Source organism: Fopius arisanus, unplaced genomic scaffold (assembly GCF_000806365.1).
Source record: "Fopius arisanus strain USDA-PBARC FA_bdor unplaced genomic scaffold, ASM80636v1 scaffold00001, whole genome shotgun sequence".
Lineage (NCBI taxonomy): Eukaryota > Metazoa > Arthropoda > Insecta > Hymenoptera > Braconidae > Fopius > Fopius arisanus.
Window position 1 is genome coordinate 2,695,526 of NW_011887740.1, and position 26,147 is coordinate 2,721,672.

General features: G+C 39.8%; 4 protein-coding genes across 12 annotated transcripts; 2 read left to right on the forward strand and 2 right to left on the reverse strand.

Moving 5' to 3' along the window:
- Window positions 1–300: 300 nt before the first annotated feature.
- On the reverse strand, window positions 301–16,946 carry Ror (Tyrosine-protein kinase transmembrane receptor Ror). Of its 2 annotated transcripts, XM_011316576.1 has the most exons (5): window positions 16,857–16,946; window positions 5,722–5,791; window positions 5,004–5,190; window positions 4,620–4,744; window positions 301–4,557 (listed from the first exon to the last, which is right to left on the reverse strand). In XM_011316576.1, exons 1-5 carry the CDS (start codon window positions 16,918–16,920, stop codon window positions 1,590–1,592), a joined length of 3,414 nt encoding a protein of 1,137 aa, XP_011314878.1. In that variant the 5' UTR covers window positions 16,921–16,946; the 3' UTR covers window positions 301–1,589. The 2 variants fall into 2 exon arrangements, with proteins under 2 accessions (XP_011314878.1, XP_011314884.1); XM_011316582.1 differs by lacking the exons at window positions 5,722–5,791; window positions 16,857–16,946 and adding an exon at window positions 5,360–5,526.
- Window positions 8,736–14,938, forward strand: LOC105273856 (uncharacterized). Of its 5 annotated transcripts, none has more exons than XM_011316537.1 (4): window positions 8,736–9,286; window positions 9,676–10,119; window positions 12,903–13,039; window positions 13,114–14,938. In XM_011316537.1, exons 2-4 carry the CDS (start codon window positions 9,936–9,938, stop codon window positions 14,569–14,571), a joined length of 1,779 nt encoding a protein of 592 aa, XP_011314839.1. In that variant the 5' UTR covers window positions 8,736–9,286; window positions 9,676–9,935; the 3' UTR covers window positions 14,572–14,938. The 5 variants fall into 5 exon arrangements, with proteins under 5 accessions (XP_011314839.1, XP_011314864.1, XP_011314857.1 ...); XM_011316562.1 differs by lacking the exons at window positions 8,736–9,286; window positions 9,676–10,119 and adding exons at window positions 10,283–10,736; window positions 10,850–11,674; XM_011316555.1 differs by lacking the exons at window positions 8,736–9,286; window positions 9,676–10,119 and adding exons at window positions 10,283–10,736; window positions 10,867–11,674.
- A 693-nt stretch (window positions 16,947–17,639) lies between the features above and the next one.
- On the reverse strand, window positions 17,640–22,341 carry LOC105273839 (uncharacterized). Of its 3 annotated transcripts, none has more exons than XM_011316516.1 (9): window positions 22,238–22,341; window positions 22,010–22,154; window positions 20,974–21,352; window positions 20,838–20,928; window positions 20,048–20,216; window positions 19,602–19,683; window positions 19,297–19,531; window positions 18,929–19,211; window positions 17,640–17,721 (listed from the first exon to the last, which is right to left on the reverse strand). In XM_011316516.1, the coding sequence occupies exons 1-9, from the start codon at window positions 22,321–22,323 to the stop codon at window positions 17,662–17,664; spliced, it is 1,530 nt and encodes a 509-aa protein (XP_011314818.1). In that variant the 5' UTR covers window positions 22,324–22,341; the 3' UTR covers window positions 17,640–17,661. The 3 variants fall into 3 exon arrangements, with proteins under 3 accessions (XP_011314818.1, XP_011314827.1, XP_011314809.1); XM_011316525.1 differs by having other exon boundaries at window positions 20,838–20,898; window positions 22,010–22,169; XM_011316507.1 differs by having other exon boundaries at window positions 22,010–22,169.
- An 882-nt stretch (window positions 22,342–23,223) lies between these two features.
- Window positions 23,224–26,076, forward strand: LOC105273893 (uncharacterized). Of its 2 annotated transcripts, none has more exons than XM_011316596.1 (4): window positions 23,224–23,343; window positions 23,599–23,636; window positions 24,282–24,530; window positions 25,882–26,076. In XM_011316596.1, the coding sequence occupies exons 1-4, from the start codon at window positions 23,340–23,342 to the stop codon at window positions 25,984–25,986; spliced, it is 396 nt and encodes a 131-aa protein (XP_011314898.1). In that variant the 5' UTR covers window positions 23,224–23,339; the 3' UTR covers window positions 25,987–26,076. The 2 variants fall into 2 exon arrangements, with proteins under 2 accessions (XP_011314898.1, XP_011314907.1); XM_011316605.1 differs by lacking the exon at window positions 25,882–26,076 and adding an exon at window positions 25,069–25,773.
- Window positions 26,077–26,147: the final 71 nt, after the last annotated feature.

The following is a 26,147-nucleotide window of genomic DNA, read 5'->3' on the forward strand; positions in this document are numbered from 1 at the left end:
GATTCATTTATTCATTTTTTATTTCGTTTCGAGCATTGAAATGAGGGAGAATATTTAAAACATCGCGGAAAATCTTTTGGAAATAGGAAATAAAATAATATATTTTTTTTCATTCAGCCAAATTCATTAGAGCCATTTAAATGATTTTTCTGGAACTCAAATTTTTTATTAATGAGGGATCAATAATCCAAGATAGAATATTCAGTTCTTTATATTTGTGATTTTTTTTTATCGAAATAATTGTAATTTTTAAAAGACGCAAAAAATAGAATAGAATAGAATTGAAATGATGACAAAAGATGGAAAAAAACATTAATTTTATTGTACTGAATATACAAAAATCTTATGTATATATATTTACGTAGACTGTATGTATATCATACGAAAACGATAAGATGAGGAACCTGAGAAGATATTCGTCCGGCAGCTGTTGTAGAGTAGATTTAATAAATTTTCACAACCCCACCCTTCAGAAAATAGTAAAAATTCACACATCGTCAGTCGCCAGAAATACCTCAGGGTTAAATACTATTCTTACTTATCTTGAACTTTAAGTACATATTTTGTTAATTGATATCCACTCACATCTCTGGTACAGCCAGAAGTTGTAAAATATAGTTCATCTTTTTGTCACTCCAGCAGTCTCAATAGATTCGAGGAAATTTAAAACCCAATTCTTCAATCACCTCCATTAATCGTAAAACATCTCGCAGTAGAAATACATCACGTACAGTTATCTTGGACAATACAACAATTTCCTCTTGCTTCCATATAGAACACATAAATTATTGTTTCAATTTTCGCTTTGTAGTATATCGTTTCCATACTGAGCATTGATAGTTCACCCAAACGATTAAAATGCATTTGAGACTAGAGCTGTGTGAATAGTGATCGAATCGAATACTGTACTCGAACAGTGAAATTCCATTCGAATCCAATAATTCAAAACTTTGAATTATTCGAAATAACAAATCACTCCACATTATTCAATTTCTCCAATTATTCATATTGTATTGTATAACATTGAATTATTACGATATTACATTCAAATAATCCAAATTATGTGAAAATCCATCAAATAGTAATTCATCTATTGGCAGTAATTTGTAATTTTTCGATTCACTACGAATGATCTGAAATTTCGCCTATTCACACATTACTATTTGCGACGTCAGATTTCCAAAAGGGAGCCCTCAGATATTGATAAATAAATAAATACGATTAATTAGTCAGTCAGTCGCCAATGCTCGACACATTCCCTCCAGAAGCCCAACCCTTGCGCCCTACGTCTACAAAATTTTTTAAAAAATCAATGGCAAAGTGGAAAACTGATATCAGATGATTTTAACTCCTGTTAATTATCAATTTATTAAGAAAACTATTGATTTAAGTTGAAAATTTATGGGAAGTATTCGCCTCGAATGAATTTTAGTGAATTTACGACATTTTAAAATTCATCTCTCGCTTTACCACTTTGCAGGCCATATTTTTTCCTTGTGGTTTAAAAACCGGAGGTTGAGAGCTCCTCGAAGGCAAATGTGCCAACCAAAGTGCCAAATAAACATATAAAACATTGAACACCCATAAAATTACTTCGACAATCTAGTCTCTGTAACGTCTTTACTAGGATCTGGCAGTCTGACGACCATTTGCGCTCCATTTTGAATTCTACAACTAGGTGAAGATTTGACCTGTGGCCCAGTAGGCAGAACTTTCCTGGCGCCACTGAGTTTAGGAGAGCAGCATGGTTTCTCCTCCACGGAATTGACATTAACATGTTCATGATTAGAAAGTCCGCCCTTAGGCGAGGCTCTGGATAATGTACCCTCCCTGCCACAGATGGCAGGTGATCCAGCCTTGCTGGAGGTCTTGTGGCCTACGAGATAGGTTTGATTGACGTACCAATTGTGTAGCCTGTGGTGAATCTCCGGAAATTGTGGCCTGCGATTAGCCACCTCATGCCAGCACTCGATCATCAAACTGTACACCATTGTGGGACAATCCTCAGGACAGGGCAGAAGTTGCCTAGACCTGATCATATCGATCACCTCCTGATTGTTGTATCCATAGTACGGCTGTAATCCATAGCTGTATATCTCCCAGAGAACAACCCCGAAACTCCAGACATCAGACTCAGTGGTGAATTTACCATAGAGAATGGATTCTGGTGGCATCCAACGTACAGGTAAGAGGCTCTTCGACTGGACCCTGTAGTAGTCACTGCTGTAGATATCCCTGGAGAGACCAAAGTCGGAAATTTTTACTGTGAGGTTTTCCCCTACAAGGCAGTTCCTTGCAGCCAGATCTCGATGGACATAATGATGACCAGCAAGGTACTCCATGCCTGAGGCTATCTGCAGGGAAATGTGAAGAAACTCTGGCTGTTCCAGGACCTTCTCACTGACACTGTTGAGGGTGACTTCGGACCTGGGTGAGTGGCAGATGAGGAACTCGTGTAGATCCCCCTGTGTCATGTACTCAAAGAGCATGCACATGGGTTCGCCCTTGAGAACAACACCCAGGAGGCAAATTATGTTAGGATGCCTCAGGTCTGTCATCAGATCGACCTCCCTTTTGAAGTCACTCTGAGTCTTGGGGGTGGCATTCTCCTTAAGGGTCTTCACTGCAACGAAAATACCTTCCTGATACTTGGCCCCTGGCACTGGCTGCAACTGCCCCTTGTACACCTTTCCAAAGGCCCCCTCCCCGAGTTCTTGTAGCAGTGCAACATTCTCCAGAGAGTACTGAGGTACTCTGTTGGTGGAGGCTCTACTGCTGGTACTACTCAGGGTTCCAGTGCCTGGCGTTGTAGCCCCTCCATTTCCACTGGCCAAGAGGGAACTCAACTCGATTGGTTGACTCGTGTTTCTCCTCCCATCGTAGATATTCTTGTCGCACTGGACACCCGTCATCATTTTTCCAGTGGGCAGATTGTGCGAGGGCCTCCTCCGGATTTTTCGAGTTTTGTAACAGCAGCAATAACAGCCAATTATGAATACAAAACCAGATGCGAGAGCTAGGCCGATCACTACATAAACCCATAGGCTGTCTGCGCACCTGGAGATTTCGCAGGGCTCTTTTTGAACCTTATTATTAGCTTCGACATAGCACCAGGGTTGTGTGTCCGTAGACCCCACAACATTAGGATTTCTGCAGTAGGAATGTCGTCCCTGCAGTTCAGGAAAATCAGATATGGGTAGATTAAAGTGATAAGACCACCTAACACAGGGCTTTCCAGATCGGCTGACATTCATAACACCCCGGTACGAGGATCCATTCCCCCAGTAGCATCGATCATTTTCCTGTGCATTGTTCACCAACATAATGCCTAAGGAAAGACACTGCTGTGACTCCTTAGTGCCAGGAAGTGGCAGATCCGAGCACTCCTGCAGAGGTACCTGTCCCCCAAGAAGAGGATGACGTTTGGCAATTGCATATTCCTTCCTGCAGAGCTCATCCTCCAGCATCTCGCAGTCCTCTCGACATATTCTCCTGAGTTTCCTGTTGAGCATATCCCTTCGGGCACTTCTGGCTTCCCCGAATCTCTTCCCACTAATCCTCTCATTCTGCTCGACATTTAAACTAGACCGATGACTGATCTGGGGACTCCTCTTTCTGAGAATTCCCCTGGGAGGAGCCAACTCATCACTTCCCTCGTTCTCATCGTCCCCTCCCTCCTCCTGATCCCCAGAGTGCAGCAGATTGAACAACTCGGTGCTGAAACGATTTTCACGACAGATGGGAAAGACCGAAAAACACAACGAAGGTTTTGCATATCCTGCACAATTTCGGGACAGGTCTTTGGAAATATTTATGACGCCAAACGCTTGCATGAGCTTTTCCTCGAGCATTTTCTGGGTCATGGGGTATGGGATGTAGACAGTTTGATTCCCTACATACTGTTCACACGTTTTTCCAACGTATACCTCACAGCTCCCTTCGTGGTGAATTTTTTTCGGGATGTCAGGGGGGCTAGAGACTGTCGTTGGGTGGTCACTGCATCTGGATATGTTGCAAGACTGTTTCCTGGGTAACCCATCGACATCGATGTAGCACCAGGGTTGAGGGTCACCACCATCGGGGTTTCGACAGTAATTGTGGCGTCCACTGAGCTCTCGGTAATCGATTATCGAGTGTGGAAAGTGATCCATCCATCTCAAACAAGGAAACCCTGAGGCACTTGTATTTATTGGACCTCGATAGGCTGCTCCATTTCCCCAGTAACAGTGATCTTTCTCGTTTAGGTCCATCTGCGAGGGTAGCCTCAGGGTGACACACCGCGAGAGCTTCTCTGTTGTTTCAACGGGTGATAAGGGACAGGCCAGCAATGAGACACTTAATAGAGGATGATGACTTGCTTGGGTATACGATTTCCTGCAGGAGGACTGAAGGACCTGGCAATCTTCTCGGCAGAGGCTACGGGGAACCTTTGGGATCAATTCCTCTGGATTTTGAGTTCTGCTTGTTGAGGGCTCTGTGGAGCTCGAACTGCACATCGGAAAGGACGAGTAGCACAGAACCTCCAGCAGGTATGGTGCACAGATCGATGGATCCTCTCTGGAAAAAGGAGATATTGAATTAGGTGAGTTTTTGGGGTCCTGAAGGGACCGGGTACTTACATTGATTTGTAGAGAGAGTCCCAGGCATGGGATAGAGCTTCTTCCGTCTGTCTTTGAGACGTCCAGGGGGGGATGTATATCGAACGGTTGAACAGATACTCCGGGCAGAGGCCTCCTGAGTATATCTGGAATTCATGGTTTCGTGAGACTCGTGAGAAAAATATCCCCTCAATTTATAATAATCCTTAATCTACTCATATTTCAGGACATTATTAGACATTATACTCGTAACTCATGAATAAATCAATCAATCGCGTTTATTACTGAAGGAAAGGAATGTCCTCTTGACTAAAAATGATTTAATTTCAGTGCCATTTAAAAAAAAAAGTATCAACTATTAATTTTGACTTCTAGCACACGTGAGTGAGAACTAAAAAAAATTACCTCGCACTTTCCCGTAATACTCTGATCCTGTGATGGATGCTCAGTAACTCGTGTAGTCGAGAGTTTTGTTTGAGTTGTAAGCTGGAGCTCTCGAGACAGTGATACTGGTGAACTAGTGCTCCCGTAATACCCATCATTCGTACTCAGCACCTCGCCATCCTCAAGGGTCCCATAGTCCTCCCTAGACCTGTCCCAAAACGATAAAAACCGAAATTTAAAAGAAAGAAAGAAAAAAAAAAGAAATCAGATTGCAGGTCAGAGAGGGTGATTGACCCGCGTGTTTTGATCTTGAATAATTGATTCACCACGTCGAACATAACCATAAATTCAGTTAAAGAGGAACGCCATTTCAATACCTTCGAATTCCCCCATAATTTTCACTGCCTCCCCCTCCCACAATCATGGCCACATCATTGATCAACAATATCACCCCCCAGAGCTTCATAATTCCCACCAAAAACACCCAAAAAAAACATTGATGTCAAATTGAAACGAGCGCTGGTGCTTTTTTATTATTGTTGACACCCCCACACGACGGCCATTTGAAATTGTTGCTGACAGCGCCACGTGGCGGTGACAAATTCAATTCTCCACCAGCCCTAATCCAAAAGGGGTGGAAAGCCCTGAATCCCCCACCCCCGAGTGCAACCGAAAGAGTGACCTGCCACCCTCCGAAGCCCTCCCGAAAAAAAAAAGAAATGCCAAATAATAAACTCACGCATTTGTCCTGCTCTCGATGTCCCCCTCATCGCCCTCAGTATCTCCGTTTGATCCCGGAATCCCTTCACCTGAAAGGAGAAAAAAAAATCAATCAAACACACATTCAATATTTACTCCAAACATCCCCTTGATACTCAATACAAAGCCGCTCCCCCGTGAAAAAGATAAAAAAAACACGAGTTCCTCCTGAGAGCAAATAAAACGCAAAAACTCTTCCCAAAAGTGAAAAGCAAAATGGGAAAAGAAATGAAGAGAGATAATCAGAGGTAAAAAGAGAATAGGAGAGATAAAAATAGATAAAATGTAATACAGAGAAATGAAGAAGAAGAAAGAGGAAGGAAGAAGAAGAAAGAGGAAGAAAGAGGAAGAAAGAGGAAGAAAGAGGAAGAAAGAGGAAGAAAGAGAAATGAAGACTCCCGAAAGGTTTTTTCTCCTAGAAAAAGGCAAAAAAAAAATGAAGAGAAAGGGAGAGGAGGCATTTTCGCAGACTGTTGGTCCAGAGAGACACTTGAAGCCACCCCCTGGACACCCCCTCACACTGACGATTCATCGAGCCATATCGACATTGAGGTTTGCACGCGCTCTACCGCCACAGGCGATATTCGGGACAAGTGTCGCCGTGGTAACGTACCCTCGTAAAGGCCCTCTCTGGACACCCCCCAGCTCTCCCATGTACCCGCCATAAACCTCTTCACTACCACAAATACAAGGATGAAAAAAAGAAATCCAGCATTGGGGCCCTTACGCTTGACTTTTCCGTGATCTCAATGCCCCTCGCCTATCTAGCCTATCGTCATCCCCTTGTCATCCCCCTTGTCACCCCCTCATCGTCCCCTGGACCCCCATCACGCGCTACAAAAGAAAAAATCACAATTGACGATGAGTTTCCTCCTCATGGTGAAACGAGATGACACGACGAAATGGATAAGGTTTAATTTCCTTTCCCCTCATGCTATACTGTTATCTAACGTGAAAAACTTATCGAGTAAATCTACCCAATGAAAACTCCACTCCAATTAGGATAAGGATAACGTTACAAAGGGCTTGAAGGGATTGTGAACTTGTGGAGGGGAGAAATCACCCTGAAGGCGTTTATAGTCACGTGTTGGAACAGACAAATATACTCAGGGAAAATGTATCGATTATTCATGGAGATAATTATCCCACTCCGGGTTATAGTAGACAAGTGTCGCAGATAGGGAATAATTTAAATGGCAATGGATTGCACACCCGCATCAGAAATCACGCCCCATTCCCAGCATCAACTAAATATTCCAGCCCCCCTTTTGCGTGCAATCTAGACTCAATCGGTGGTGGTTGGAGGCATGTGGAAGGTAGACGCGTGCTATCACATATTTATGCCAACGTTTAGCATGCAAAGCTCTCTGGTGAGGCTTGAGATTGGATTAAAGGAATTTCACAGTGTACACGAGGTGGGTAAAAAAAGATGTTCCGAGTGGGCCATGAGAGATGATTTTGTTTGAACGGTTATCGGGGGTGATGGATTGATGGGGGGGTTCACCTCAACTTTACGGAGATGGTGGAGTATTGGAGGAAGAGAGGTCAGCGCTATTTCGACACAGACTGAATAAATTACTGGGTTTTTTTTTTATTCTGTTTTTTTTTTTTATTCTACAGACGAATTCTCTGGGGAATTTATTCATTTCAATCGATTCTGGAAATTTTTGAGTGGTTTCGTTTTCACATTTTAAGGAGGGCCGGCCGATTTGAAGTCTTTCGACTTTTCAAAAAATTTTTTTTTATTTTGAATGCTAATGTGGGTGCCATTTTTATTAATAATGTTTTATTTGCCACTGCGATATTTTGAGCAGTACCATTTAGGGTATCCCACAAATCCACGAAAAACGGAAAATTAGAAGATATCGGCAATAATTTTTTAAACGACTCGGTGAGAAGTAGATAAAAACCTCATTTTAATGTCTGCCCCAAAAAATATTCATTGATAGACATTTTTTTGGCAGTGAGGTGAAAATATTGGGGAATCGATTCCTGGATTCCCTGAAGTGCAGAGTTAAAATTATTCATTTTAATAATTAGAAATTTGACTTGTCTAGTGGTAGGATTTATGATAAAAAACTTTTCTTTTCTGTACCTCACACCCTGAAATATCGGCATCCCTCAAAGCACGACGAGTAATTTTTCTTAAAAGACGCTCCAGTCAACAAAAATTTATGGGTGTTTCTTGTAAAATTTATGGAGATTTTCCAGTACAAATATCTCAAGAGTTGTATAAAAATTTCGCATGAGCAGAAGAAAAATAGCGGAATAAAATATCCAGTGGTCCAGAATTTTTCGCTAGGAAGCACCAGAGTATTTTCAAGAAAAACCTCTCCCCTGGACCCCCCAAATCTCCCCCACCCCTAAAAGCACGATAAATCCAAGGCGATAATAAGAATCGCCTCCAAATTAACACCCACTATGAATGAACACCCCCGCCAATAATTTCCCACGAGCGGATGTCCCTGGAGAGTAGTAGACACCCGTTGGAAGTAAAAGAAGAAAAAGAGCCGGGGAAAGAGTGAAAAAAGTGAAAAGGGTAGAGAGAATATCAGACGTCGGGATGAAATTCCTCGGACGTTGTTGTCGGACGTGACCTCTTGGTTCCCCCAGCCCCATTTTTAAACTCTTTCCCTTTGTCTTCCGGACGTACCTCGGGGCATAGGAATGTTTCATGAATCCAGCGAACTGGCAAACTGGCAGTGCTGGTGGGTGTCGAGGAGAAAAGTGTGTTTTGAGTTTGTCCGAGTAATTTTAGATCGGCAAGATAACGTAGTTTGGACTGGATGAAATGAGGAGGGGGATGAGAAATACATCCAACGGTGAATGAAGACAGAGAGTATCTCCGGTCTGAGGGAATCCGGTGTGCCAGTTTTCCCCCTCAAAATCTTTTGAGCGCTTTTCGATGGCCAACTGAGAAATCCCCAAACGGTTAAGACAAGGGGGTGAGGGGATGAGGGAGTGGTAAAAAATGAGGTTGAGGTAGAATGCGGTTGTGGTTTGCTTGCTCACTCGAACGCAGTTAATGTCGACCAAGTGGTGGAGGCGCGTGCTTGGGGGGCCGTTCCTTTCGAGAGATTTTTCCTACCCGCCAAATTCAAGAGAACGCGTCTCTATCCTCCAGTGCCAAATCTACCAGCAACTACGACGACAATCCAACGGCAATCCAACGGCAATCCAACGGCAATCCAACGACTCTTTCCCAAAAGCCCAAACTCTTGAAACGCGACAAAAAACCGAGGCGGAAGGATTTCACGGAAGAGAAAGAATTTCAAATTCTCAAAGGCGTACGTGAGGGGAAAAACCAAAGAGAGGGAGACTGAAGGGCTTTATCAAATTATGTCGAGTCCCTTTCCACTTCACCGAGAGCGAGTCATTAATTTAACTCGCACCGCACCACCAATGCTACTGAAAGGAAATATTTCCATGTAAATTACAAGTTCTTTTTTCACCGGTAAAAGAGTCAATCGCTGTTTTATTTCTATTTCTATATAAAAAAACAACGAGTGAGGGCGAATGGAGGGATAGAACGAGTGCTGGCAGAGGTAAGGCTGAAAATATTTTCCCCATTCTGCAATATTGAACGTGCGAAAGTACATTTCACGTTTTTTTTTTATCTTCTTTTTTTCCTCTACTTTATTTTCCTTTATCGCTGCCCGGCGTATAAGAACGTGCATCGAGAGACTCTTTTTCGATGGCTGTACGATCGAATCGACGCACCATCTAAAATTAAATGCCCGTAGTTTTCAAATACATTCCCCTCGGTTCCCAACCAAATGTACAGAGCTGTTTGTTTCCGGAATCGATTAGACTGGAAAATTCCAGCTGCCCCTCATTTGTAACGACCTCTGTTTTTATTTATATTTTTCCCCTCTCCATTGAATTTTCATCTCATTTTCTCAACCTAAAATATCGCTGGCTCATTTAATTTCAGATATAACTGAGGTAAAAACACGGGATAAGTTGGGAGTGCTGGGAGCTGGTGAAATAAAATAGTGGAGAGAGGCTGAGGTGAATTAATGGAGAAAAAGAGGCCTTCGAGACTTGGTGGAAAAATGGAGCTGGAGATAAGGGAAAAGAGTTGAAGTTTGGAGGGTGCAAGATCTCGAGGCGATTTTTGGTCGTCTGGAAACGGAGAATCTTCCGATTTTTTTTTTCTTTGGGAGGGGACTGGTGGGGTTGAATTGAAGAAACATGATAACTAGTGCAGGGGTTGGTGTTGGGGGTATCAGTGGCGCCGGCATGCTACGTGCAAGACGTCGTGATGTCAGTGTTAAGCCCAATCGAAAACTCGACAGGAAGTCATCCCGGGGAATGATATATGAGAATGAGGAGCTTCGACTGAGAACCATCAACATCAATGCGGAAGTTGAACAAGGTATCTCGTCTTGGAGACGTCTCTCATATTTTTTCACGCGCATCTTGGGTTGGAATTGTGGGACAGTGGCTGAGGTGTGTGGGTTTAACGAGCAGGAATAGAATCGGAAAACACCCCAGCCACCTATTCTTGATTCTACGAAACATTTAGTTGACTTCTTCTTCTGACACTGGCCAGGCCACCCTATCAACATCATTCGGTTTATTCGGAATATTTATTTTGGGGGAAAAATTGAGAAAATTTTGAGCTTATAGGAGAATTTAGGAGGCACAACATCTTTTTAGACTGAATTCGCATTTTTTAAAAAATTTTTTGAAGAAATTATCGGTCGGATTGACGTGGAAAAATAGGTTTCTGCGTTTTGTCGTTATTTAAGGGAAGAGTCCTGGTGGTGCTATGATTTTTACGCGGTTTTTAGTCAGTTCTGTGAATCTTTTTGAAAGTTTAGAAAAAACGCAGGGAAATGTTCGCACCACATGGGAACTTCGTGATTCATTAAATAATGAGGAAAGCAAAAAAGTTATAGTTTTTGCTCGTCAATCTCATTATCAGTTTGTCGGAGAAATCAAAGAACCGAGGAATCTTAACGGAAAGAGTGTAGCACGAAATTACTGCCGGTATCTTCTCATTTTTCATGATTTTTTTTTCACGTCAATTTGATTAACGACTTTTTTTTTTAATTTGGAGAAAACTCGAAAAATGAGAATAAATCGGCAATAACTCGTCAAAGGAAGTTATTATTTCTAGAAAGCAGACGGAAATCAGAAAATTCGAAGGGAAAATTAATAGTCAGTGATAAGCTCTCTCGAATTTTCATAATAATTCAAAAAAATTCCTAAGAAGTTCGAATTCAACATACGATTTCCCAGAATTTTCATAATTCCTAGGACAAAGAATAGAAAAGAAAAAAATCCTCAAATCCAGAAACTTGAACTTTACCCGCTAAAAAAAACAAGTTGTCTTGAATCTATATAACTTTCCCCGACACAAGTAAAATGATTTCTTTCAAATTAGACACTCCTCCCCTCTCCCTCAACTCCCAGATTGCCAATGCTAAATATTTTACACATGATAAATATCACCGTGTCCGAAATTTTCCAATCGCATACGAAAAATGTCAGTGAAATATTAAAAGGAGTGAGTAGTGCTGGATCTAAATAACGTGATGATGGAAACGTCAATTGGTATGGGATGCTGGATGAAACGAGTGCACTCGTCATCGAGAAAAGATAGATTACGAGGTCATGATGCTAAAGGGAAGAGGACATCTGGTGTTCTCATTTAATGCGCACTTGTGTGTCTTGTATTTTTGGTTTGGTGGTGTATGGTCTGGCGACTCGATCGGTTAGCTCGACTCGTTCCACTGTATTCTCATTTATCCTTCGAAATTCGGTGGTGTCGATGTGTGGGCTCATTTGCTGGGGTTGAACGGAGATATTACCGGGTGGATAAATAAACGTCGCTGGTGGAGGTCTGTGCTGAATAAAATGTGCTCATGGAGATGGATTCATGATGAACAGGAGGGACAGAGCTCGAGGGAACAAGAAGCAACAGAGTATGTTCACTCGACACACCAATTATTATTTTTCCTAATTCAATTTTAGTTTTTTCTCTGACATTTATTCCAGAGACTTTTCAATTTTTTAAGGATTTTATGCTGAGATTTTGCTGCGTCGATCCAGTGTATTTACTTGGGTGAAATTATTTTCTTTTGTGGTGTAATCGTTTTTTCAAGGGCTTCAGCACTTGGAAGGGATATCGTTGTCGTTAAAATTAAATCCAAACTCCTGGTTTCACGGTTTATTCTGCTCGTTCTCGGATTATCATCGGCGAATTTAACGGTTATCGTAAATTCACCTCGACCGAAATAGAATGACGGTTCGATGGTACATCATTTGAGAAACTGCTTCAATCCTCTGGCCAATTCAGGGAATTTAAAATTCGTTTCGGTCAGACAATTTTTAGTGCACTCGATCGGAAAACTATCGAGGTTTTTAATTATCGTTTATTTAGGGTGATCATTGACGATTTGAATATTGAGTGTGAGAAAATGCAGTTTCGTGTTCTGGGGGTGTCAATGATCGTTTAAATGGAAAAATGTAATTTTATTCAATTTTCAGTTTCTTGACGTGAATGAAAATAAAGAAAGTTTGGGATTTTATAAGATTATTTATGTGGAGGAAAGTTTCCTGGTGTTAGAAAAATTTTGTACTATTCAAGAAAACGTCGACAGAACGTTTTTTCTTGTCTTCATTCTATTGGAATATGAAATAAATAAATAAATAAGTAAATAGTAATAATAATACGACCAATTTTGTAAACATTTTGTTGCACTGTGAATTTCCCTGAAATTTCAGGCGCAATGTAATCGGAATTTTCTATTATATAAGATTGAATGGAATATGAAATAAAATCGGTTACTGAATTTCTCATGGTCATCTTCAAAATTTATTATCAGATATAATTGAGTTTTGAATAGATTGAAGATTCAGGGAAATTGCCGCTTAAATTTTCACGGTTTCCACGGTTTTTATTGCCATAATATGGACCTGAGGATGGAAATTTACTAGAATATTTAAAAAAATGGCAGATGCTTGTACTTGAAGTGACAAGTGTAATTTTCTAACAGTGTGATGTTAGTGAAAGATCTTTTAGAATTAATAAAAATGTTTTCATTTAGAACATGAAGAATGTTTATCTCTCTATATTGCTGAGAGTTTTGAAATCTCAATGCGTGGAAATAACTCGTAATTTTGTAATATTCGAAACTAAATATATTTCAGGTCACAATGACATAAAGAAGCTCAGACGTGAAAACGAGCAGTTGAGACGTGAGATATGGTGTCTGCGGGAGGAGTACGACAAGTTAGAGGAGATACTCAAGAGCCAAAAGTCAAGGGAGGACAGTGAAAACGACGAGGTCTGAATTATTTGTTCACCTTATCGTGGAAATTAATCATCCCCTAATGTGACGGTTTTTCTCCTCAACTGCAGGATTTCAGCGAGGAGTGTACCACAGGCTCTAGCCAAGGGGATGAGGACGAAGACGAAGAGGATGAGATCAGCGATGTGGACGATAGCATCGAGAAATCGTTAAAACCCGAGTCAATTCAGGAGGAACTTCTTGAAAATGCTGAGAATCAGAAATTATCGTCGGAAAAAATGAACAGCAGTATTCATCGTCTCCATGTGGAATTCGATCAATTATCAACAGTACCAGAGGAGGATGAGACAAAGAGAGAGAAGATCACGAGTAAAAAAGAGGAGAGAGATTTAATTAAACCAGAGACAACGGAAACAAACGAAATGTACGATAAAGGGAGGGAGAACTACTTGACCGGACACACACTTAATTGGATATACAGTCCCGAGTGTCCAGTATTACCTTCCATGAACGATCAATCAGTCTACCATCCACAGAGCCCAAGTACACAGCATTTAATCCCCTCCTCGCCAAGCCAAGTGCCTCGACTAGGTTGGGAGGCAATTTTTGATGTTAAATCACCGACAAATTCTCTCGTATCACCCGGTGAATCCATCCCCTCAGTCTGCGATAACCAGAAGACATCACCGGATATATGTGTGTCAGGTGCAGTCGCTAACCAATTACACAATTCTCACAGCTCTGATAATCTTCTATCAAATCCACGAGATAATTTGGATAATTTGGAGAAAACTCTGTGGCACTCGTGTCAGGAGTTGAAATCCAATTTATTCAGGGAAGAGAATGCCATCAAAGGGGGTTTAGCTGCTAAGAGTTTACCTGATAATTCAAGGGATAGCCCCAAGGCTTTTCGTAGCCAGTTGAGAGTACGACTGACTCAACCCCTGGATAAACCACCTGAGGTGCCTCCGCAGATGCCACGTCTCGACTGTACTTTATGCCCCACAACTTTGCCCTCTGATCGACGACATCGTAGATTAATTCGACAGATGCAACGCCAGGAGTACCAGGCAACCTCCTTCGAGCATCCAAATCCACAAACTTTGAATTTACCAGTTTCTGGCAATCCCTTTCTCCCGAAATCCGATGGTGGGATTTATAAGGATGTCGGGTATCTTCCTGGGTGGCAGGATGTTCTCCCACCCCCGAGGGTCGACATTCAGACACAGACGCAGAGTCAGAGTCCTACTCCCAGTGACAGCTCTGGCCAAGAGCGCAAGGATAAGGATAAGGATAAGGTCAAGGGCCATGAGAGGAGGAAGGCGGTCAAGAAGGAGAGAGTCTCCACTCCATCGGTTGATGGAAAGAGGCAGAGGAGGGGTAATTCACAGGCTTCCAAGGGAAGAACATCCTCCAGGAGTCAGAGTGTGGTTTGTGGCGAGGGTGAGCTCAAGAGTTTCAGGGATACTATTGCTGGGGGCATCGAGGCTGAGAGGGAGTTGAGGAAAAGTAGTATGACGAATGAGAAGGTGCCCTGGTGCGCCTGCTGGGGGAATGGATGTTTTTGAGAATTTCTTCAGGGGGCATAAATCTTTGGCGGTGAAATAAAGGGAAAATATTCTCTACAATTCCATTTAATAAAAGAAATTTCAGAGGCTCGTGAAGGTTTATTTATTAAAGAAACTACTGAATTTAGGGGATGATGTTAAGAGACATTTTTTGGAGGGAATTTCAATAGCTAGAGAAAAGTTTTTTAACGTTTTCATGCTGTGTCGATTGTTTTGGAGATGAATGAATTATTTGAGGACTTGTAAATGGATTTACGAAACCGATTAATCGATTCAAGAAAACTTCTTACTCGATGCTAGAAAAGTTTTTCCGCAATTTTGAAAATTCATTTAATTCAGTTAATTCTATTATTTCTATATTTTTTATATTTCGACTGAATGTGAGACAAATTTTTTTTTTGAGGCAGTGAAAAGCTTTATTTATTTATAAATTTTTGGGCGGAAAAATTGAATAAATTGAATAGACGTTGTCCCAGTGAATAATAAATATAAAATTACAAAAAATGTTTATTAAAAAAATTTAGATAGGAGAAATTTGAGTCTAGAAGTTGTAAAACATTTATTCTAAAAACTAGACTCAGATTGTTTGAATCTTCAAAGAAGTTTTCGAGAATAAAAAAACTAAGTTTTAGGAGGCTAAACTTAATTTCAAACTTGAAGAATTATTTTTCCAACATCACGAAACTTCTTCCCCCTGTGGAGAAGGTGGGGTTGATGAAGTCGGAGCAAGGGAGGCTGCAAAGTCTCAGGTGTCAGTGGGTTGAAGTCTCAGTTCATTTAGGATTAGGAAGAAAAAGGAATCGGAATTCTCAGGTTTCAAGAGAATTTTCTTGAGAAGTCATGACGTTAGTTGTTTGAAGGGAGTTCACTGAATTATTCCAGTTTGAACATCACGGGACAGTTAATTCAGTACGTCATAGTCACATGAGTCGAGAACAAGGAGAGATGAAAGACGAAAATTCTCAGATATCACCGGCTTTAGTTCAATTTCCGTAAACGTAGAAAATCTCTGGTATCGAAACGAAAACGACTCCCTCGAGAAGTATGAAGCTACCAAATATTCTCAAGGAATTAAAAAACAAAGTCACAGTAATTATGATACTAATAAAATACTTTTTCTACATAGTTGTCCCTGAATTTAATGCATCAACCAATTTCCACCGATTCCCACCAATTCTCACTTTACAGTTTCTCAAATCAACAACAAACAAAAACTACATAAATTTTTCAATACCACGAGATTTATCCTAAAATCCCTAATAACTCTTCTGAATGGATTACTCGTCCCTAAACACTACGTCGCAATTAGCTCACCCTTCAAAGCCCCACGACTCAAGAATACTTTAATAATTCATCGAAGATTCTCCAATATCTTCTTCAATTCCCCAGAAACAAACGCTCCAAAGGAATCACAAAAGTAGAAAATCTCTGGTATCAATGGGAACGACTCCCTGGAGAAGTGGAGAAGTAAAGAAAGAATGCCAAAGATTCTCAAGAAGTCGATGATAGCGATATATTATCCCTAAAAAATGAAGAATCCGTGAAAAAAGTGAAAAGAAATGAAAAAAAAAAAATTGTAATAAATGGGAAAAAAGGAGTGAAAAATAATAAGGGAATGAAAAATAATAAACGTAAGGGAAGAAATGCCAGAGAAAATGGCCCTCATAAAAAAATGTGCAACGTGATACCCCTTTCATGATGCCACCCCTTGTAAAGTCGAGTTTGGGGTAAAGCCAACATGCCAGCCTCCACCACGCACATCTTTTCCTGAGGAATATGACTAATTAAAATAGCACGCTCGCTGGATGTCGATCGATAGGGACACGACGTTGGTATACATAAGCGCGCGCTTCAGTACAAAACCCCAACGTTGTTTCTCCACTAGGTACAGCAAGTACCAAGGCCTTTAACCACCGTTGTGCCATGTGCACGACCCCAAACCCGCGAGTGTCGTTGACACGTCGTTTCAGTTCCTGTCCAACCGTTTCCAACACCCCCAGACCCACACCACATCGCACTACATTTTTCAACAGCATTTTAATTAAACCCCACATCCCCCCGCCACCCCCCAAAAAAATCCAATTAAATCCCAAAAATTCATAGCAACCTGAATATTTACACGTAATTGATACATTATTTTCCCCAATTAAATTGAACTCGTTACTCCCTCCTCTCCTGACGTACCTGTGCAAATAAAGTTTAATAAACCCCCGTACCACTGTCGACAGCGTAAATTTATAAATGCAAAATCGATTCATCCCTTTTTTATTCCATCCACAACATACCTATCGACGTGGCGAGAAGTTGTATCGAAACAATGCACAGAGTCCAATACAGTGGTGCATGCATTTCGATGTATTACAGTTCACAATGAACAGGTAAAGTATGCCAGACTATTCAGGCGATTCAGGCACATGGCAAGTAGCCCCCACCTTCATCCTCTCCTCAGTGTTCAATCATCATTTAATCACATTGTTCATGAGTGAGTTGTTTGTACATAGAACTTGACAATAGATTCCTTGAAAATAATAATAACACTCTCGGAGTTGTTGCTTAAAGAGTTATTAAAATCACAAAATATTCGATAATAATGCAAGGGTTGTGATGTACTCGGGGCCACGTGTCATAGCACACACTCACGTGTCGTTTTGATTGAATGGATTTTGCCGGGTAAAATGTGGATAAGTGAATTTGAAATGGTTGGAGATACGATACGCTCGCCTCGAGGTGTTGCGGAGCACTGGGGGAAACCAGAAGCCCAAGCTCCAGTAAAAGCTCTCCCTCGTTTCCCTCCCCCGTTGTGAATTTCCTCCAGATGGCAGACTGTACCCTTGTGCGCTCCATTTGTCATTTTTCCTCCAAGGCTTCCACGAGATTCATCCCCCTCCATCCTCCCACCGTCGAGAACGCTTTTCTTATTCTTCCGTTTTTCCTTATTTCACCCCCTCGTACTCTTCCTTTCATGCTTTATATATAGACCCCCGGACCTCCGGACCCGAGAAATGCTTTGACGTTTTTTCTATTTATTCTTTTTCACCTTTCCTCGCTATATTATTTACCAAATTTTAAATGCTTTCTTTAACGTCAACATCAAGGCGTTCGCTCCCTTCGCTCTGAGGAACTCGATTCATCCGTTGAGTAGTAGGATTTCTTCAGCATATTCAAGGGATAAATTTTATTAGAACCGCATGTCTCGTCATATTCGGCTCAATGGATCAAGATGTTTTGTCGTGATGGAAAAAATATTGTGGCTAATGCTGTACTTGTTCAGTATTTTTTCATTTACGAATTGATTCTTTCCTGCGAACGTTATACTGAAGAAAAAAATTCTGATGCCAAGCACATAGTATTCTACTCAAGCAGTTATTACCGATATCTTCTCGTTTTTCATGGTGTTTGGAAATTTCTGGGAAACCCTCTCTCAGTCCAGTCAATAATCGACGACATACCAATGAACGACAATTTTTTCAATTCAACATTATCATCATTCATTAAAAAATTGAAAATTTCATCAATTATAAAGAAAAAACGATTAGTAGTTTGCACTATTATTGACTAACATTTATTTATACGATTAATTGAAAATTCGTCATTTCCATTATTCTATCGTCAATTCCAAACGAAGTTGAGATGTTTCACTAAAACTTACCAAAGAACCACTTTCTCAGAGAACAGAAAATCCTCACGTTTCAAATAATTCCGTGTCATCTGAACTGTATGAGGCAATTATTAATTTTTCGCTAGAGGACTCCTCCCAATATTATCCTTGTCATTACTACTAATTACCTTAATAGCTTTGGCACAATTACACAGCCATTTTAAATGGCACGGAAAGGTGCTGCATTGCAGAAGGCCAAGAGGTGGTGCATTAATAATGAACGCCTTGAACTTAATTATTTGTATGTGAATAATTTTTTTTCCATCACGAAGAAACTTTTTGTCTAATGGGATGCGACTGATAAATCGGATAAGCAGCCAGATGGTGATTTTTCCGAATTTTTTTATTTATTTTTAAACATAGGGTAGATCCGAGTAATTATTCATTAATAATTATTATTAATTATTTAATTATTTATTATTCATGATTAAATATGACACAATGATTGCTGATTTCATGTGATTTTTTAATGATTTCAAGTGATTTCCGATTTTATCGGGGGATTTTAGGACTGATTTCATGATTTAAATTCAGTGACTGTGATTTCATTAATGAATAATCCCTCGGGTAGATCCTATCAATAATTCGTTCATTAATTTACGTTATCGATTTTTAGTTGATTAATTATGACTGCATAAAATGGAAAAAAGATTTTCGAAAAGATCGACAATCGACATCTGGTAACTCTGGATATCTTACTTTGTCAGATCTCGTGGCATTGGATGGTATCGATGTGAATTTCGTGCGTTTCTTTGGTTTTTTTTTAATGACTAGTCTATCTGTATCATCCGTACTGTAGCTCATTGAACCGAGACATCTTTCCTCATCGCAGTCGTCGTCGTCGTCAGATGGGCACTCGCAACGCGGTACGTCTGGTGATTTTCGTCGGAAACGGTTCTTGAGACGCGTAAAAATTCCACCCTCCGACGGCGAGGAAATATCTGGACTCGGGTATTTTCTGTTCTCGTAGAGGACAGCGACCCTAGCAGCGGAAGTATGCGGATTATGAAAATTTTGTTCCCTGGTGTGGAGAGGTAGGAGGAGAAGAAAGTGAGGGAGTTTATTACGGAGTGTCTTCCGGGGACTTGGACGAGTGTGTTGCCAGAATTTTCCAGCAGATAAGACTCATCCCGAGTAATAGCCAAATTAGTAATGCACTTGCAACAGCTACTATAACGAGTTCTCTCCTTCCGAGGCTTTCATTCCGAGTATTCATCGGTGGAAATTGGGGGAGAACATTTGGTACTGCTTTGCCAGGGAAACGTGGAGGCTCATGCCCGACGTTTTTACTTGGTTTTAGACCTGGTGAGATGAGATGCTTATTACATTGGTGATGCTAAAACTTTTATTGTTAAAATAGATGTGAGTTCACCTGTCGCTTCCAGACTCGCTAGTATTTTTAAAACACCACCGAACCCTGGGTACCACTTCTCCTCCTCTAAGTGAGGATTCACCTGAATTTTTTCGGGCATTAGGAATCAAATTTGGAGAAATTTTTGGAGGAAATAAGAAGAGAAGGCTTTCAAGCTAATACAGACGATAGAACAGATAATGATTAAAACGATAAAATTAAAAAACATAAATTTCGGCCGATAGGGCGTTAAGTATCCGCAAATTCAGAATTCGCTCTCCGTTGAATAGTAGAAATACAGATTTTGAGGAAAGGGATTAGTTGGGGATAATTAAATCGTTTTTATCTGTGAAGAATCAGAATTTTGGCGTTCTGGAAATGGAAAGTTTGATGCGGAAAGGAGAAACGGGGGACTTGTCTTCTTATTTAGCATCACAAACTATTCGTTGTAAAAATTCATGCTGTACGTGTTGGTGAATCCAATCAAAAAGTTGCCTTTGAAATATTTCCAATTGTCCCTTTGTCGATCGGGACGAGAGGCACTTCTCTCCAGCTGCGTAATACTTGACGAGAACAAACGCCGATTCCTCGGTGAATAACGATGACAGGCTTGCCACTTCAAATGGAAGTGCTATGCTAATCAATTATATCATTTTATTGTCATTGTTGTAATGGGAATGTGGTAACGAGATCAGTTGGTTTGAGGATTTTCGAGGAGTTCTACAATTTTATTTCTCTGGAATCAATCTCTACATTTTTTGTTAAATCGTTAAAAAAACTTGAGCTTAAATTTTAAGCTTATTCTAGTTTCATTCGACTTTCCACTGAGAAAGGAAATTATTCCTGCCAAGTAAATCCACTGGAGACTATTAAGTACCTCAAATCTCTACCTAAAACCCCCATTTAAATTCTTGTCCGAAACAAATTTGTTTGGCACTACAACCTTAATGACCAGTTTTTATTCTTTGGAGTGTAGGTTTCAACTCAGGTTTTGAATTTTCACACTGAACATGAAAATTCAAGCTTTCACTGAAAGCCCGATTATCATTCAACATGAAAATCCCATTTTCCTGGAAATTCCAATACAAATGACCAATTTACTGATCATTTTAAAATGGGGAAAAAAATTGAACTAAAAAATTGAAAGCCTAAAGAAGGGAAGGGCCCCGAAGGAAAAAACTAACTAATTCCGTTTCCACCTGCCACCAGCATAATGTAATTCCAGAATAAAAAGAGAAAGCAAGAATACTTAAGGACCTGTTGGGATTACTCTCATCGTCGAGATAAGGCATGGGAAGTTGTACAGATCGATCAGAACCTGGAAATACCCTAAATCCAATAAAAAAAGCTAAAAAACGAGATATTAATTACTCGCTAGACAAGAGGCTCTTACCAGGATAGAGAATCAATCCCGTGCAGTCCTGATCGCTTTTCCCTAGAGGTACATCAACCGCCGTCACGTCAAGATGCTGATGAAACTCTCTGGGTCTTCTCCAGCCAACTCCATTACTCCGTAAAAATACCTTGAGCTCGTCATAAAGATCAAACAGCCTCTTAGCTTTTCGATACTTGATATTACCAGCGTAGTAGGACCTCTTCGTCATGGGGAGGATATAAACCCGTAGATAGCCAGCTAGGGTGTCAGCCAGAGCCTTTAAAACCAAATGCTTCGTCTTCCCCGAGGTTAATCCCCTCACTGCCTCCAGGCAGATGTCCATGTAGTCCATCAAAAGTCCGATGTACGTGTCGTTGCGAGTGTCAATTACACTCACCTGCATTAAACACTAATTAATCCACATTTATCACCACAGGGAGAGTTATCTTTCAGAAAAATTCTAGCGCACCGCGAAACATTTCTGGGAAAATTTATAGGGGGTATATGCTAGATTTTACGGTCGATAAATAAAATTTATAACAATATATTTAATATGCTCTTCATGGATACTTTTCCATTCTATAATGAAAGTACATCACTAAATAATAATCACTATTTCGAATTTCGTTGATAAAACTCTATTTTTATACGAAAATTGAACTACTAATTTTTTATATATATATATATATATGGGATAATATATAAGAATATATTATTTATATAGGGTATAATTTTTGTTAAATTCATTTTGTTAATAAAAATTGGAAATATATCTCGATAAATATGTTATAATTATTTGAAAAAAGATTTTCTCTCAAAGATTCTAGATCAGCCCCTGGGGCAGTGGTAAAAAAAAATTCAGCGTTCGCATTTTCCCCTTTTATTATCTCCCCCGGGGTGAATAAATTTAAAATCAATCGTACTTTTTAAAATTAAGGAACGTTAAGGTAAATTTTATTATAAAATATTTCCCGTGTTTCCTCCATTTGCTAGTATAGGATATTCCCCGTAAATTTCTCTCCCGCGGGGAAATGATGGAAAAGTGCGACATCACCTGCGGCAAGATGTCCTGGAAAATGCGTCTGCTGTTGAGGAGAATCAATTCCTCAACCTCCCAGCAAACTTTGCCGGCATTATTCCTGTCAAACAACACACTCCCGACGTTCTCATCCTGGGGATGATCCCTACGGCGCGTCAATCTGTGTTTTAAAATTCTGATGTTAGGTTAATGAGTAAGTTGATAATCACGTGATAAACAGGCTGATCGGGGATTGAGGTACACCTGTTTCTTCCCACGGTGGATCTGCAGACTGTTAAGATCACGAGGAGGTGAGCGATAAAAAATTTCACCCTCCCGCGCTTTCTCATCGTCCGCCTCTCACTCCAAAAACTACAACGACCATGTCACATTTCGCCTTCATACACCGACACATTCAGACCCATCCCATTTATCCTATTACGGTCTTTCCATCCGAATACGTGAGATGATCATCAAAGTCCCACGTATGACGTATGACGCCTCCGCACAGATCAAAGAAGTCGATTTCTTCGCGAGTTTTCTGGTCCAGCAAATGGAGAATAAAAGTAGAAATTTCCTTTCTCTCCTTTTTTTTTACAATTTTCTCTGTGAGAAAATTGCTGTTTTTGGAATATTGCGGTAAGGGAAAATGGAAATGCATTTTAATGAACAAATTACTTTGAGATTGTTTTTTTTACATTAATCATTAATAAAAAGGGATTTCTAAGGAATTTTACTCTTAGAAAAAGTCGTGGGTAAATTGTGGCTCAAATTTGGAAATCCGATTTTCAAATAGACCGTTTCTGCATTTTATCGCGATTGCACGATCATGATATTTAGCGATTCATTAGATAATTATAAAAAGAGAAAACCCCATTTTTCTTCGCGTCAATCTAATCAATAATTTATTATAAAACGAAAAAAATTGAGTTTTGGCTAAAAGGGAACGGCGCAGACCTAATTTAATTTACTATATTATTCTCCGAATAGTTATATCTCTGTTATATAAAAATTAGAAACGTCGATTTATTGAATAATTCCCCCAGACATTAATTATTTCTGCGTAACTTATTGTAATGGATTTTTTTCTGTGAGAAATTCTTTGGCATTATTAGTCGGATATTTTTTCTTGGATTTTCCAAGGTGAGAATATACCATTGAGGTGAGCTGTACCATGTGTATATCCAGATAACGGAACATTTCCCACTCCTTCTACTTTTCTCAAACTCCTGACTCAACGCTCCCAACTCCGAGGATCAGTCGAGCGTCTGACTCTCATTCCGACGGTTTCTCTACATTTATTTCATTTTTTAAGAATTCTTTCTGTCGATTCTTATTGTTACTTACCTGAAGTTCGAGGGAGACGATGGGTGAGTCACCGACAAGCGTAAGATTAATCGAAATACGTTTGCGCTTGGAAGTTCTATTAAGATAGTCCAAGGACTCTGCAGGTGATGGATTTCGCCATCAGGGCAGAATTGCATGGTCTTTTCCACGAGTTTCACGGGAAAATAGTTGACCAGAAGAAAGCGGATTAAAATGCTAATGTTTTTGTTGCACCGACTTTTTTACTCTCGAAGTTGGCTAATGGAGTTTTATTTAAATTCTCGCTTTTGGTTTTGTAGGGAACGTCAGGCTATCCTCGGCTGTGCTGCTTCTCATTGTAAGTTGAAATTTTTTTTTAGTGAGTCGATCGGTTCACAATATGTCACTGGATTATCAGAAAGTGTATTCATGTTTTAAGAACTAGAGGGTTTTCCTTTAAATTAAATTTCCAGGGGAAAATTCGGGCACCAATTCATTGATTTTATTTGAATTTACTTATCAAGTGGTAATTATTAGAATTATTAATTATATTCAGTTATGTACATTGCTATAATCAATTTTTTTTTGCATTATATGCTTCGCTTCATTTCGGGAGATTCATCTCCCTGTTACCCAAGGCTTCTCCAACTCGAATGTAATTAAAATTTCCGAGAAGTACACGGCAAATTTCAGATATAATTCAGTAGCGAAGTAATGAACTAAAATAAGTCAGTTTTGTGGACGCAGTTTTTCGCTGATATCTCGGCAGTGGAGGAACATAGGGAATTCTTTGTATAATCATTTTTTATAGAAAAAGATGAGAACTACAACAAAGGTCTTTACGAAAATCCCATTATCTTCCTTCAATCCCGAGATATCTACAAAGAACTGGCCGCGAAAAAAAAAATGCAGTTACCCTAGTTCACAACGTCACGACAGAATTTCGACCAGTGGATTAGGAAAAGCGAATGTACTTGAGAGATAAAATCTCGACATTTTGCAGTGTGCGGTGGTGGTGGTGAAGGCCGGTGACATGATGAGAAAGAGCATAGTATATGACAAGAACACCCCTGACCTGTTCTATTGCCCCCAACACAAGCCAACGGGTTTTGAAAAGATGATAGTCCGAGCAAAACCACTGTCGAGACTCTGCCAGTTTGCGGGGGGACCAATCCCCGAGGATTACAAGAGCGACTGCTACAATGACGTTGATGAGACCGAGTACGCTTGTAAAGAGAAGTACAGGATCATGGTAAGTCCAGGGTGAATATGCCTCTCGGGATGTGCGCTTGACGCCCACGCACACGAGCCTTTTTGCCACTTGATAACGTGCCGTTGAGTCTCCATCAAGAGAACAACAAAACAGCCCCTGATAATCTGCCAAAGGGAGAGTACTATAGGTTTTTCAAGTCCTGAGCTATTCAAGTTAGATTTCCAATTTATGATTAAAATGAAAAAAGGAATTTTTTCTTTAATTTGTCGCGTCAAAAAACTGCTCTTTTCTTGGACTATCGAAAATTAATTAATTAATTTTAAAATGCACCTTTTTCATTTTCATTTTTTTTTTCAGAAATTATGAATACATTGTGAGTTGTTTTAGGTAGGAGGCTTTAGAATATTTTTAACGATAAAAACTTTTTATTGGATCAATTCATTTTCAGGAGTAATCGATCTTGAATGTATGAAAAAATCTCAGTTCAGTAGCCCACGACTTTAGAAACTTCAATCCCTTTAATTCGCGAAAGAGGGCTTTTAACGAGTAATACCGGTGCTGGTTTTGTTCGTTTCAGAAACGCTTGAAGGAATTGGAAGCTGAAAAGGTCATCTCCAACGACGATATATCACCAGATTTGTCCCCCTAAAAAACGCTGAATTCATAACTAAAAAGAAAAAATAAATAAATAAATCAGTTCTCTAAAACATTTTTTCATACCACATCTCTAGAGTTCCACAAAAAAGGACTGTAGAGAACAATATATTTAATATTGGAAATAATTAACAAAATAAAACATTTATCCCAGTAATTTTCATTGTCATCTATTCCTAACTCAGTATAGTAATATCATGTTATATTTGTAGTGCTTGGATGCAATTCTAGTAATTTATAACAAAATAATGCTGCTTGCGACGCTAACATTCTTGAATTAATAATTTTAAATAATCAACTAAAAACCAGTTGCTGTACCTATAAAATTTGTTTATATACAATTGTCACGTATTCTTACTCTAAATGTCGATGGAGTTTCTCCTTACTGTGGGACAATTCTATACCTTACTCCATGAGTGTTCGTACATTCCTCTAGTAATTTCTATCTACTCGTTTTTATAATTATATCACCGTACAAAAATCTATGTACACCGAATATGAAAAATCAGCTGCATTTGCGCTAACAGCTGAACCCACTGGACTCGTACGTCTAGAACAGTTGGTACGTAATTATCCAAGTATAGATATTATTTATTCTTTACGAATCTCACTGAATCGACTTAATCAATAGACATCCCGAAGAAGATCCACGTTTGAATACACGAAAATCCTCCAAATTATTTACAGATTTTTTTCTCACAATTACCATTCACTCGTAAACTACAATTTTTTTCAGATGCGACTACATCCACCAGGAAGTGATACTCCATACAACGGTAGCCGACTCGCCAAATTCTTGGACCACGACAAAAAAGTCCATATCAAAGTCACACCACTGTGATGTTAATTGAACTTATGTTGAAATTGTAAATAGGGCTGAATATCTCATCTTCAGACCAAATTTTTTCTTTGATTTATCCCTCATCACTTTACAAAATTTACAAAATTAATGAATGGTTAACGGTGACGTGGGGCAAAATAGCACTGGACTTTCGTTAAAAT

Bases quoted from the DNA above. Each gene is read 5' to 3' on its own strand.
- LOC105273856 (XM_011316537.1), top strand. From the start codon at position 9,936: ATGATAACTAGTGCAGGGGTTGGTGTTGGGGGTATCAGTGGCGCCGGC. The intron at 10,120-12,902 runs GTATCTCGTCTT...AATATATTTCAG, and splicing joins CAATGCGGAAGTTGAACAAG to GTCACAATGACATAAAGAAG. The intron at 13,040-13,113 runs GTCTGAATTATT...CCTCAACTGCAG, and splicing joins AGGACAGTGAAAACGACGAG to GATTTCAGCGAGGAGTGTAC.
- Ror (XM_011316576.1), bottom strand. From the start codon at position 16,920: ATGCATGCACCACTGTATTGGACTCTGTGCATTGTTTCGATACAACTT. The intron at 5,792-16,856 runs GTATGTTGTGGA...TTCTCCTTTCAG, and splicing joins ACTTCTCGCCACGTCGATAG to GTGAAGGGATTCCGGGATCA. The intron at 4,745-5,003 runs GTAATTTTTTTT...CATGAATTCCAG, and splicing joins GTATTACGGGAAAGTGCGAG to ATATACTCAGGAGGCCTCTG.
- LOC105273839 (XM_011316507.1), bottom strand. From the start codon at position 22,323: ATGAGAAAGCGCGGGAGGGTGAAATTTTTTATCGCTCACCTCCTCGTG. The intron at 21,353-22,009 runs GTGATGTCGCAC...TGTTTAATGCAG, and splicing joins TCCAGGACATCTTGCCGCAG to GTGAGTGTAATTGACACTCG. The intron at 20,929-20,973 runs GTAAGAGCCTCT...CTCGTTTTTTAG, and splicing joins GGGATTGATTCTCTATCCTG to CTTTTTTTATTGGATTTAGG.
- LOC105273893 (XM_011316596.1), top strand. The intron at 23,637-24,281 runs GTAAGTTGAAAT...GACATTTTGCAG, and splicing joins CGGCTGTGCTGCTTCTCATT to TGTGCGGTGGTGGTGGTGAA. The intron at 24,531-25,881 runs GTAAGTCCAGGG...AATTTTTTTCAG, and splicing joins AAGAGAAGTACAGGATCATG to ATGCGACTACATCCACCAGG.